This window comes from Ischnura elegans, chromosome 12, assembly GCF_921293095.1.
Source record: "Ischnura elegans chromosome 12, ioIscEleg1.1, whole genome shotgun sequence".
Taxonomy (NCBI): domain Eukaryota; kingdom Metazoa; phylum Arthropoda; class Insecta; order Odonata; family Coenagrionidae; genus Ischnura; species Ischnura elegans.
Genome location: NC_060257.1, coordinates 48659021 through 48672822, shown reverse-complemented (window position 1 = coordinate 48672822; position 13802 = coordinate 48659021). Strand labels below are relative to the sequence as shown.

The 13802-nt window shown below is 40.4% G+C and overlaps 1 protein-coding gene across 8 annotated transcripts in view; it reads right to left on the bottom strand.

The window, feature by feature from the left end:
• LOC124169672 (homeotic protein female sterile-like) overlaps positions 1 to 13802 on the bottom strand; it is a 107712-nt gene that overhangs the window by 61241 nt on the left and 32669 nt on the right. For all 8 annotated transcript variants that reach the window (XM_046548335.1, XM_046548339.1, XM_046548336.1 and 5 more), the window contains 3 exons: positions 12398 to 12811; positions 11285 to 11479; positions 10585 to 10962 (listed from right to left, as the gene is read on the bottom strand). In XM_046548335.1, the coding sequence (XP_046404291.1) occupies positions 10585 to 10962; positions 11285 to 11479; positions 12398 to 12811 (987 nt within the window). The remainder of the gene's footprint in view (positions 1 to 10584; positions 10963 to 11284; positions 11480 to 12397; positions 12812 to 13802) is intronic.

Genomic DNA, 13802 nt, shown 5'->3' with positions numbered 1-13802 from the left:
AAAATCAAGTAAAATTGCTTACTTTGATTACAGGTCAAAATAGTTCCGCCATGGTTATGCAATGCTTCAATTCTGTATTTCAAACTCAGGATATTAATAGCAACAACTAATTTCAGTTGTAATAAAAAGTTGCATAAATAATAAGACATTTTTAATGAATAATCCATAACCCCACCAGGAACCGTGGTTTTCCTATACCATTTTTCTGAACTGAAGGCGGCTGGGTGGAAAATAGCAAGTAGCCAATCAGAAGCGCTGCCCCTTCCACCTCTCCGTTCCTCTCCATCCCCTTCCCTTTTCCCCTACGCTCCCCTCCATCCGGCTGACTGGCGTTGCCAGCCTTGGGAGTAACGGTACTTTCGGGGGCGGCAGAATGAGCGCCAAAGCGATCTCCAAAGATTCGGCTTGGCAACACTGCCAGCTGGAGAGCCATGTGCACTGCTCGGAGTTCGGAGAGAGACTGCGGGCTCTTCCACACATTCTCCTGTCGCTCTTCTGTGATTGGCTAGAAGAGTGGGTGGGTTGCGAGCACGCTCAAGGTCAGCCGCCTTCAGTTCAGAAAAATGGTATAGGGTTGTACGTGTTCAGAATGAGAATTCTGTGTTCTCCAGTGACTCATAGGGGCACCAGTAACCCATCACCCACGTGAATTAGGAGGCTGTACCTCACGCAAAAGTGGAGTAAATAAATTATTTAAAGTCAGTGTATCGGTGGTGTGCTTTATGCCATGAGAAATCATATGCCATCATTGAAGTCTCCGAACTAGAGCCCTCTGCATACACCTTCAATTTTATAGAAAATTTCATCCTTTTTCGGCATCGATGAGTCACTGTGGAGCCGCAGTACAGTACATAGAAATTAAACTAACATCAGGCGAAAGCCTCATCTTTCTAGCATTAGAATAAGTTTCAAATATTTGCTCAAGTGGAATGGTTGAGGAGCAGTAGCCAATTGCACGATAAAAGGTACCCGAAAAGTCCCGCTATTTTCAATTTTATTGGAGTTTCAGGGGGAATCCAGGGGTTTTAGGGATTTTTCCACCGAATCATTTTTCATTCCCAAGGTCCAAACGATATTTCAATTCTCCAGCTCTTCTAGTGGTTGGTGTGTGGGAAGTAGTTGGGAATTTGTATCTATGAGTGAGTCAGTCACACATCAGGCTGTATAAACTATTAGGGATATGAAGATTTTCTTCACCATTAATCTTTGCCTTGATTTCACTTTAATTTTACTGAAAATGCTCATATATAGCAATATTGCAAATTTACAATGACCCAATAAATATAACAAAGAGAATGGGAACTATCACTAAAAAGATATATATTGGAAATGATGCTATTGATGATATCAGAGAGGTGAGATAGCCAAGTTTGTGAACATTGTCCAGGAGAGAGGAAAGGGATCAACATTCAGAGGAAGGGAATTGCAAAAATGGGGGAGGCAAAAAAAAAGGGCAATGAATGATTGATAATCTGGGAACTGGTTGCGGAACAGTGAGTGGGTTTGCATAGGGGAGGATGGCGCTCAGATATGAAACAAAAGGAGTTCAGGGCAGTCTGTGACAGAGTTGAGGATGTTGTAGATTTATTAAAGGTGACTTTTACAGGGTTCCCACTCTAACTAAATTATAAAATTCACGGTTTTTCCAGGTTTTCATGGTCTAAATTGGGCCAAATTCACGGTTTGTTTGATAAGCCATTTTAGGAAGAAATATTGATCTCATAAAAATCACTGGCCGCACGTTAACTAAAAATATAGCAACCGCGATACAAGCCGGGAATGCAAAACGCAGCAATGAAAAAGCTCTAATGACTTCGCCTATCGTTAGTAAAATTTAGGGCCGGCTAAAGGTTGTGAGTGAGAAAATGGAGGGTGACAGGGAAGTGAAGAGGTGTCTGATTTCTCACCAGGGTTAATGATCACTTTTGTTAAATGTCCAATCACAGCCTTAAGGTCTGTGTGTCGTCACGGCACACGGACCAATATTTGCGCTTTGAATATACGTGTGCAGATAAATGCGTGGACAGTATCTGCGAGTGACTGACCTATTTTTCTTTTGATCCGTCAATCGTAGATCTAAAATCAAGTATGAGAGTTTTTTTAAAGTTTCATGACGAATTTCACCGCTATTTCCAGGTATTTTCACGGTAGACGAAATTCACGGCTTATTCACGGTTTTAAGGTTTTCACGGTTGAGTGGGAACACCGCTTTTAAGGCATAGGAATGGAAGATTCTGAACGATGCAATACGGTAGTTTCCTTCATCGAAGAAAACAAAAAGCATTGATTGCAATTCCTTCGAATTTAACAATTTGGATGTGCTCAGAGAAATTTAACATGAACAAATGATACACCAAGACCTTGACACTAACGATTAGTGGTTCATGGGTATTGAACTTAAGGAGTAATTGAAGTTACGAGGGAATTTTTTTAAGGTAAAAAGTTATGGCATTACACTTATTTTCATTAAATTTCAGTTCCCAGGTGAAGCACCAGTGAGATGCACTAGGTTTTGAATATTTTGCAGTTGTCATCATAAAATAGCATGTAAACTAGGGAGGCTAAGTCGTTAAGCATACTCAACTTATTTCCCCTTCAGCATTTTCTGCAATCACAGTAACTGCAAATATTAATTTTTTGGGACCTTAATTGATGTTTTTACACGTCAAACTACCCATCTTCAAGCACTCTCGCAGTCATTTAAGACAGCAAAATATTTCCTGCTCAGTTTGTATATTCCATGCCATTTTGCAGAGGCTTCAGCCTCAATGCATCCTGGAACAATTATTACGATGTCACAGGCTGATGATCATCATTCATAATTTAGAACTGAGCCAATTTCTGACAGTTACCTTCAATATCTTCACAATAAATAAACCAACAATTTTTTCAACAAGAGAAGAAAGGTGGTATTGCACATGGATCCAAGATAATTGAAATCAGTTCTAGAAAGTACACATTCTGGAGAAACGACAATTTCAATTACATGTTAAAATATTTCTTGGTGTGTAGATCAACGTTACCTACACTTCAAGAAATATTTTAACATGTATTAAACAAGGTCAAGATAAGGAGAAAAAAAATTTCAATTACTTGAAATTTATTATGCACATTGCTCCTTTGCTCTTTACTGCCTGGAAACTTCAATCTATGCCCGAATATAATTTCAAGTCATCCATAATTTTAATGCTTTCAAAGTGGTATCTGACTTCTAGCGACTGATTGGCAGGGCTCCAGGAGACTCAAATTTTAACGATTTGAGTGAGACAGAGGTACTATGTACTAGACTCAAGACCCATTCAAAGATTAATATGCTTGAAAAAAAGTCTAGAACTTCCTTAGAGACATCTCTCACTGTGGAAATTTTTCTGGACCGAGACATATTATGCTATCAGGTAACATTAATTCCCTTGCATGAATATTTCATAATGTTCATTTCACAAAACACCAAAAAATCTCTTCCTCCTAAGTCTAGAATCAAGAAATTAGCACGCTCTTGGAAACACAAGTACCCACTAACAATGGACACAAAAAGCATATAATCATAAATATACAGCAGACTCCCGATTAAGCGGCTGCAGCTTATCCGCGTTGCAGATTATCTCTGCATGATTTTCACTCTCATTCAATGTTTTCCGCGATCTTCACAAAAAATTAAAATCTGACGCAAAATTATCACAATTACTGCATTTTAATGCTAGGCTACATTGGGCTCAATATATACATTAGAATCCCCTTCGTAAAATGGATTATTTTATTTGCTAGCACACAAGTAATGTTTTAAGATTACTTGGATGTATTCTCTGGTATTCTGGTATAAAAGACGATAAGCGGCGGCAAAAAAATTCTTCATTAATTTTAAAAGATTTTTCAACTGTTTACCAATCGTAAGTCAAGAAAAATGTTATCGATAATCTTTTAAGAGATTTTGCTAGCCAGGAGAAGGAAAGCCGTATATATACGTTTTCTAGCTCTCCCCCTTTTAGGACGCTCGCAGGTTTACGACGTCTTTGAATCTGGGAGCAGGTACCTGACCCCTCGTCCTTTATAACCCCTCTTACCCGTTAGGGACAGCGGTCATTCAATTGTTTATCCAGTCAGGTTTTGAAATAAGTATTTGTTCATTTCTCAAGAAAAATAAACTAAGAATTGAATTATTTGTCTTTTGGGCAGCATTTACAATTTTTAAACGAAATTCTACGATAAATATTAACTTATATCTCAAGTTATGTATAAACATCAACATGGAAATTGTTGCTGCATTAAATGCGTTAATAATGGCCTTATAACTTCGTTTAAAATTTGACAATGTTCCTATAAAAATGACGAATTCAATTCAACGTCTGCAATGTACGTGAAAGCAACAATTATCCATTTGCTAATTACATATAAGCAATACAAAAGTTGACTGCGAACCAATGCTGCAGGTATCGTCGTAAACCCGGAAAGGAGGGAGCACAACTACTCTTGGAGTCCCAGATAATGCGAAGTCAAAGCCGAGATGATGCGAAGGTTCAGCCAGACCCTTCTTAACGAATGCCCTCCAAAAATGCTCCATACCACGAGAAAGAAGAGTCTCTTGGGGCTCAGTACAACAGTCATGCTAAGACGAAAACTCCGCCGTTTCGAAAGGGTTAAAGCATATATCATTTTGCAAATGCGCAACTATTGCCTTGGTCTTGCATGCGGTTGAATACAGCCCAAGGAAATCGAAGATTTCGTCGAACTCAGGCATGTTTATGCCGTGAAAATTCAAGGTTAAACTGGAGAGGAAGGGATCGCTAGGACTTTAGAGCGTTCCACATTTAGTTGACAGTATGGGCTCTTATGGAGAATTGTTCCCCATGTTAATCTCCATAAGGCCAGGAGCACGGTGTTGTCAATAACAGCACGAAAATTAATGTTGCGTTATGCACTGATTAAAATTGCATTCGAATGTAGAAAGAGATGCTGCATTCATTGGTGCCAATACTTTTCCAATAAAAATTATAACAAAAGCTATAAAAAACATTTCCTTAAATTTCCGTCAGAAAATTGTATCTTTTTCTCTACATTCTCTACAAAGTTATTTTTGATGAAAAAATAATTAACTTACATCAACTCTGAAGCGAGTTACAAGGTTTTGATCTTAAGAAAATATATTACGGCGACGCTGGGACGGGCTTCTTACTTTTTCTTGCGCGCAGAGGGAAAATTCTCGGGCGGAAAAGGAGTTTTTGTCAATGCATAATATGAAATGTATTTATCTATTCATTTGATATCCTAAACAGAGAATACTCATACGTCGAAACAGCAGTGTTTTTATCAGAATACATTTATACACAAAAGTAAGCAAGTGGCTTGGAAATAAGACGCTTTCGCCTTGGGTATTTCGGTCCTATCGCGGAAACCAAGAAAGAGAATATCTCAATCTATGCGAAACACTACCCCATTCAGTGCACGCCTTTTCTTAGAGGGGGCTAGGGTTTTTTCGGAGTTCCTTTCATAGGGTACCATAAAACCTTCACCAGAATCGACCCTAGCCGAAGGGGCCGTGGTTGTGTGGTCTGCTGAATTTGAGAATTGTGAAGTGTGTTTTATACTTAACACTGCTGTAACACGCCCGATCAATATGTCCGATGGAAGAGGAGAAAAGGTCAGAAGCTCATAAGCCGCGAAAGACAGTTGGCGCTCAAAGTCTTCTCGTACTTCAGGAAATCTCTCAGCATTAGTGAGGCCTACCGAGAAACTTCGAAGGCTACTGGGTGCTCGGAGTCTACTGTTTGCGGAGTGAGAAAGGAAAGCTCCCGTGATCCATTGGTAATTCCTTCAAAAACTAAAGAAATTAGACAGCCTTACAAAAATTCGAGAGCAGTGATTTTCGACGATTTTGTGATATCGGGAATTAGAAGGAAGGTACATGAATCCTTCGTGAAAAATATTCCTCCGACTTTAAATCCATCTCAAACTCGGTAAATATGGATAGTATTCTCCCAGATTACAAAAGGACAACAATATATCGTCTTCTTTTGGAGATAGGCTTCGTGTACGAACGCAGGGGGTAAAGAATCATCCTTATCAAAAGGGATGATATTATTCGTTGGTGGCACAATTAATTATTTAATGCACCTAAAAAATATCGTTGCTAACACAGGACGAGTGTATTTACAGGCGAAAGTTGGATTAATGTTGGACAAATAGTGAACATTAGTTTGCGAAACAAACAATTAGAAAATTCGCGTCAAGCTTTCCTTGCTGGACTAAATACTGGGCTTGGCCTCCACTTCCAGAGGAGAACGATCTGCAATTATACACGCAGGAACGGAAAATGGGTTCATAAAAGGAGCATTCCATGTGTTTCTGTACAAAAAGAACTCAATGGATGAGCATGAGGGAAGTGGGTGGCGAGTGTTACGAGAGATGGTTTGAGCACTCACTTCTTGAAAACTTACCCGAAGGATCAATTATAGCGGTAGATAATGCCTCTTATTACCCAAGGAAATTGGAATCCTTGCCTACTACAAGGAGGGAAAAGAACATTAAGGAAATTAGCCTTGAAGATCATCATCATCATTAGTCAACAATCCTAAGATTGGTTTGACGCAGCTCTCCATTTCTCTCTCCTATCCGCTAATCTCTTCATAGCTACATATTTATCCTCTATTACATCCTTTATAACCTGTCCTATATAACTCATTCGGGGCCGTCCCTTGCCTTTTTTCCCTTCCACTTGTCCTTCAACGATTGCCTTCATGAGACCATCGTGCCTCAAAATTGGCCAACTAAGTTGTCCCTTCTTCTGCTTAATGTTTTTAGGAGGCTTCTCTTTTCTCCCACTCTCCTTAGCACTTCCTGATTACTCACACGGTCAATCCATTTTATCTTCATCATTCTTCGGTAGCACCGCATTTCGAATGCTACCACTCTTGACTTCTCTGCTGCTGTCAAGTCCAAGCCTCGCTTCCATAGAGAAACATACTCCATATGATGAATTGTTATTCCTACTCCATACCCCATCTGATGAATTGTTTCCTTACTTCTATGCTGGTATTTTCAGCTGTAAGATTCTTCTTTTTGTAGAAAGCCCTCTTTGCCTGCGCTATTCTACTGTGTATTTCTTTCTTGCTCCGTCCATCGCTGGTAGTTCGGCTTCCCAGGTAAGAGAACTCATTCACCTCTTCAAGCTTATGCTTTCCTAGGTTGATGTTTGTTTTAGCCTCCTCTCTTTTGCTGCAAACTAATATCTAAGTCTTCTTTTTGTTGATTTTCAACTGATATCTGGCCATTGTCCTTTCCATGTTTGTCAACGTCTTCTTCAAATCCTTCTCTGTCTCGGCTATCACTGCTATGTTGTCAGCAAATCACAGCATACTAATTTTTTCTCCGTGGATATTGACACCCGAAGCTTTCTGCTTGATTTCGTTGATGGCTTTTCTTATTCTTGCTTCTGCTTTGGTCCACATTTGATCACAGCTACTTGGTTTTTATACAAACTATGAACAATTCTACGATCATTGTAGAGTACACCTATTTCTTTCAAGATTCTAAGCATTGAATTCCATTCCATGTTATCAAAGGCCTTCTCTAAATCGACAAATGCTATGAAGGTTGGTTTGTTTTTCTCCATTCTCTCCTCTATGATCATCCTAAGAGCCAAAATGCTTCCCTTGTGCCCCTGCTTTTCCTGAATCCGAATTGGTCCTCATCCAGGAATTCTTCTGCTCTTAGTTCAATTCTCCTGCAAATGATTCTTGTCAGAATCTTCGACGCATGTGTTGTCAGGCTTATGGTCCTAAATTCTTCGCACTTCTCAGCTCTCTTCTTTTTGGGTATGAGAATGATGATGTTCTTCTCGAAGTCACTAGGTAAATCTCCTGTTGAGTACATATCGCAGATAGTTTTATACAGTTGAGTTAAGACCTTTTCTCCTGCATTTTTTAATGCAACCACTAATTTGTGTTCTGTGCAGAACTCAAACAGCCTTTCTCCTCTTTCATTTCTATTTCCTAATCCATATTTTCCGGTTATTCTTCCATTCTGGCCTTCGCTGACGACTTTGACGCAGAGGTTTGAAGATGTCAGTTTGAAAAGAGATCTTTAACTTACAATAAACCAAGTACGGGAAAATTTAAAAAAATTAAAGATTGATGATGTCTTATACAACATCGCCTTTCATGTAATACTAGCCAGAGCCAAAAAATATTGCATAATATGGGAGGAATAGAAATTTTGTCTTATTCAGCAGTGGCGATAATTTTTATTATCCTTCAATTTATTGTTATTTTTTACATTATAGATTATTCATTATTCAGCTTGTGCATTGAATATGTACATACATAAAATAACAGAAGACTTTTCCTTTTATATTGCAGCAAAGGTATTGTAATTTACGCTAAAAAATTCCTTAATTTACGCCGTCTTTTGTGCGATCCCTAACTCCTTTTTGAACTAAACCATTTTGGTGCCATATTATGTGTGGTTGCATATGCTGTTAGGATGCCTCCTGGCGGAGCAGAAGCTTGGCAACACTGTTATCCATAAGGCCCGTAATGTCAACTAAATGTGGAACGCTCTATACCTGCATTCACGGGATCTCAGTGTTCCTGTTTTCTAAGCCTAACAGTGCACGACTGTGCTCCGTGATAACAGATCCCGCAGCCACGGATGCATGGTTTTCGAAACCAGGTCTAATGTTATTGCCGCTAAAAAAGATCACGGTCTGGCAAAGAAAGCTATCATTACAGCGAAAGTTCGGGTTATCCGTGTTTCCCGATTATTCATGCCGTCTCTCCCCATCATTAGCCTGGATTAAGGATGAGTCAGTTCTTAAATTTTTTTTAGTTCTCGGTAGCGGTCCAGTTTTTCCTCATCGGTTTTCGATACTCCGTTCCAAGGATGCACTCTTACAATCTGAATTAATCGCAAATTTAAATGAACAACCACAAGAAATAAATGAAAATAATTTCACTTAAGATGGAAATAGCAGGAAAGCTCTGTAAAAAAAACTTAAGATTGTCTCCATAATTTTATTTGCCAAATAAAAGTTTGAATGACATATTGTTAAAGATTGCATGATGGACCAATATGTCACATTACATCAGAGAGCCACTGGTTCTTTCTCAAGGTTTTGATTTTAAAAAGTCAAAATGTTTACCCTATTTGGATCTAATCTATTCTATTTTTGGCAGAAACATTGCCTGCAGTACTACCTCAGGCGTTCACTGAAAACAGTAGTGGTTGATTGTTAATTTGAAGGGAAGCGCTTATGCACAGTTTACATACTGCATAGCATCAGGATCAATAGTGAAACTCCCCCAACTTCGGACAATATCATTTGATAATTTGTCGTTACGTGTGAGTCAGTTCAAAATATATTCTGCATTCTGAGATGCATCTAAAATTGTTACTCTAATTTACAACTTATTCACATGCTTCTCTGTCCCAGGTCTTATAGCCTCAACAATAAACTCTGCTCAGCACGCTGGTACAGTGACACCATGGAAAAACTGAGTGGCCATAAGCTAACGCAAATTGTTGTGCAGTGTTGCATTCTGCAGGATAACAACACTTTCCGATGCCTTGCATAGGTTTAACAACTTTTGAACAAGTTCTCGGAATTTATCTTGCTCGTATGTTGAAGAATTACTGCACACGTATATGATTCAATCCTAAGACCACTTTCACACGAGACTATTTTCTGCTGGCCGCCGTTCACAGCACGGAACACGGCGTTGCAGAGTCATCTCGCCTGAAAGCTGCCTGAATTTCAAGTGAACGGTGCCCCGCAAAAGGTCGTTCCGTCGGAAAGTGGTCTCAATGTGGCCTAAATGTGTGTGTGTATCTCTCGCCGTAGACGGCCCATAGCACGACCGGGTTGAAATGGGTGCAGTGCTCTCAAGAGTGCAATTTGACTTGTTTGAAGTCATCCATAGAGACCAATGGAAAGTTGAAAGAATGGCACCATGCTGTGGACTGCGGCAGGCGAAAAGTCAGCTCCTTGGAAAGCATCCTAAGCGGCCACGGCTAAGGAAATGCTACAATATTGGCACGTGCGATAACTGATGAACCCTTAAATACGCGTGTTTGCCAGCAACTCTCAAAAGAAAAAAAAACGTGGACACCACGCAATTGGTAAGTAATATATGCGTTTAAATTTTTTTTCACTTTATGGCCTTGAATAGACTGCAGACCATTTCGGCTTGGCGTACCAAATTCAAATCCTCGTGATGGTTCTGAGCCGGTTCTAAAGTACCAACATTATGCGCTCGGTTCTTGATATCAGTTCCACAGGCAAGAATCGGCAGAACCAAGAACCAGGAATCGGAACCGACCCATCTCTAGCCTCGATAATCGGGAGTGTGCAGTACCTTAAGCGATAAGATTTTTAAAATATGAAGAAATGGGAGGGAAAAAATTAACCATATCCAAATCCCTAGGTTTCAAATCAACATTACCTACCACCATGCTAAGAGAATGGAATGAAATCTACAATGAAACCGTAATATTTTACAAAATGAACTTTGAACAGAGAAGAATACCACAGGCCACATATTTTACATCATCAATGAATACAGGAGTTTCTATTTGAAAACAAAATTCACATACCTGTGGTGGCAATGAGTTGTGAGTCCCATGAGGAAGACCTGCAGCAGAAGGAACATTAGTAGTGCCAGTTGCAGTGCTTCCGGGTACAGCTCCTGGTGCCAGTGGATGCACTCCTGGAGTTGCGCCATGATGGTGATGGTGGTGAGGTGGCAGGCCACCTGGGGTGGCCGTTGAGTTTGTGGTGGTTGGCGAAGAGGATGAAACGGCAGCCCCACTTGGGGGCCTTCCTCTGCCACCACCACCACCTCCCGAGGGCACACCACCACCTGGTGTCCCAGGGCCTGGCACCCTCCCAGCAGATCCTTTTTTACCCTTAGGACCTTTTGAAGGAGCAGGTGGCGGTTCCACCTCTACCTCATCCTTGGGCATGTGGGCCACCTGTGAGAGACATTTGAGAAACACAATGAGCAAATAGATTTACAAAAAGTATTCAATGAAATATTATTAATTGGGATACATGGATTAACATAGATGCCATACTTCCTGGCAAAATTTTCACGAAAAACCTACATTTTGAAATATATTCAGCTGTGTTTTTAGAATTTTGCAATAAGGTCCTATTGAATCTTTAATATGAAGCTAAAACAAGCACAAAAATTTTCATGAACATTGAGGGGTCTGGGGATAACTCATTCTGAACTGGCCCTTGCCTAGGCATATCACAGAATGGCCTTATAACAAGAAAATGTGAAGTACTAACCTTGGTCAAGAAGAGCTTTTCTAAAGCTTGAGCCATAACCACAACATCCTCCCCTGGCTTGTTGTATACATAGCAGTTGGAGAACATGGTATTGAAATCCTGGATGCATTCCTTAGCACTCCAGTAATAGTTCTGTTCCAAGCGCTTCTTTATTGTACCAAGGTCCATGGGATGCTTGATGATTTTATGGTAATCCTGGAAAAGGTAAAAATTCATTATGATGAGAGACAATTTAAATGTTAAAAAATATTTTGCAGGCACAATTTTAATCTAAATACAAACTATGAATTGACTATGATTCCTAAGGTTTTCAAAGTTATCACTATATTGTAGAGGAGAAGAATAAACGAGGCAACTGAGGTGAAAAAGAAGATACTAGATAGTGTGTGTTCATTTAATGCCCACGGAAAGCTATTTTCTTGAGGTTCAAAGTAAACCCTACTAGAGGCACCTGCAACTGATAACATAAGTTTTCTATGTCAGAGATTCTGATGACAATTTTTGTGATTATAGATTAAGGATTTTTATTAAAATGATGGCCATTGGATAGAGGTAGCTTGGGAAACACTAATGTAGAGTGGAAATTGTCCCTATGTAATTAATACTTAGGTTAAATAGTAAAAACAAGAGAATTTCTTCTAAAGGAGAATATCCACAATGAATGGAAACATTGAAATTGATTTTTTTGTGGAAGAGCACTACAGGATTATGAGGACATAACACTCCTTAGTAATATGCCAAAAACGGCACGAGATAGTAGTTACAAAAGGCATTCTGATGAAGTCAAAAAAATGTAATGCTAGCAGGCATAATTGTATGCACAGTTCCATATATGACAGAACATATAAATCATCAAAAGCTGCAGATACCACAAAATTAAATGATGACTCCATGCTTCTGGGTTTCACCTCGTGGATTTTCTTTGCGATGACAGTTTCTCCGGTATTCCAACCGGCATCTTCAGGTTGAAAGACATCGACCTGAAGATGCCAGTTGGAATACCGGAGAAACTGTTGTTGCAAAGAAAATCCACGCTGTGAAACCCAGAAGCATGGAGACATCATCTGAACAACGCCACGGAAAACTACGCATCAACCACAAAATTAAACTTACAGGTAAGTTGAGCTTCTTTGCATCCACTGGTTGCTGGAATGGCCAAGCGAATTGATGTTTCCATACTGCCTTGAGGACTTGCCTCAGCAGAAATGCAAGTTGGTTGGTATTGCGGCCAGGCCTGCCTGGGGGAGGCACACAAGGGGGCTGTACAACACCATTAATAGGCTCAACAACTGGTTCTTCGCGTGGTCCACCAGGTGGCCCAATGGAGTGCTGATGATGATGGCCCCCATGATGGGGATTTTGTGAGGATGGCGTGGTTGCAGATGGGGGGCCTCCGGCGCCCCCCACTGACACAGGGGGTGGAGCCACGGCTGCAGTAGCCCCACCCCCACCACCAGTAGCCCCCACTGCGCTGCCCCCCTCCTTGTTTGAGTCTAGTGAAGATGGCACCTTGCCTTGGTGCTGGTCCTGCAGAAGAATAAATCAAAGATTTCCCATTTTAGGAAAGAACAACCTTGCCAACAAAGAGACTATCACATTAACCTGCGTTATAGGGCACACTCCTCTTCTAACCCACAAAAAATTTCTGAGCTTTCCTCAATTGTATCAGGAAGTGTTCATCTACATCTATAAAATACCCCGCAAGCCGCCTAAAAGGCGTGTGGCAGGGGGTGTTAGGACACCAGCCGTTTACAGCTAAAAAAAATGAAGTACTCTAACGAGGGTGGTACTGGCGTTTATTTAAGTCCTTTATGGTTCGGGGGAAAAACGAATTCCCATATCTATCCGTTCGGCAAAACATCTCTTTTAATTTATCGCTTCTATCGGACCTGGAAATATAGTGTGGCTCTAATATTATGTTCTCTGTGTCGCTCTTAAAGATATCCATTCTCAATTGTTCAAGCAATCTAAGCCTAGCGCGCAGCCTCCGAGTCTCCAATGGCTCCCAGCCTACTTCGCTTAACATCTGGGTAACGCTGTCTGTACGCCCGTAGCAGTTTTTGACGAAACGCGCAGCCTTCCTTTGTATTTTATTCAGTTCGCGGATTAAGTCTTTCTGCACCGGATCCCATACGCTCGCTGCATATTCAAGGTGCAGTCGGACGAGAGCGAAATAGCACCTTTCTTTCACTTTCTCATCCGAAAATCTTCCCACAATACGCTTGACGAATCCTAATTTCTTCAGGGCTATGCCGCAAATATTCTTTATATGTGTTCCCCACGTGAGGTTCGAGGTTATCGTAACTCCCAGGTATTTCACTTCGTCTGTTGCCTTAATGTTAATACCATCCACCGCATAAACATGGTTAGAATTGGACGAATTCCGCAAGAAATGTAACGCCATGCATTTGCTCAGATTAAGTTCGAGTCCCCACTCTTGGCTCCACAAATGAACGTTGTTTAGGTCAGATGATAGAATTTCATAGTCGGAGTGATCACTAATTTTGCGATAGATGAC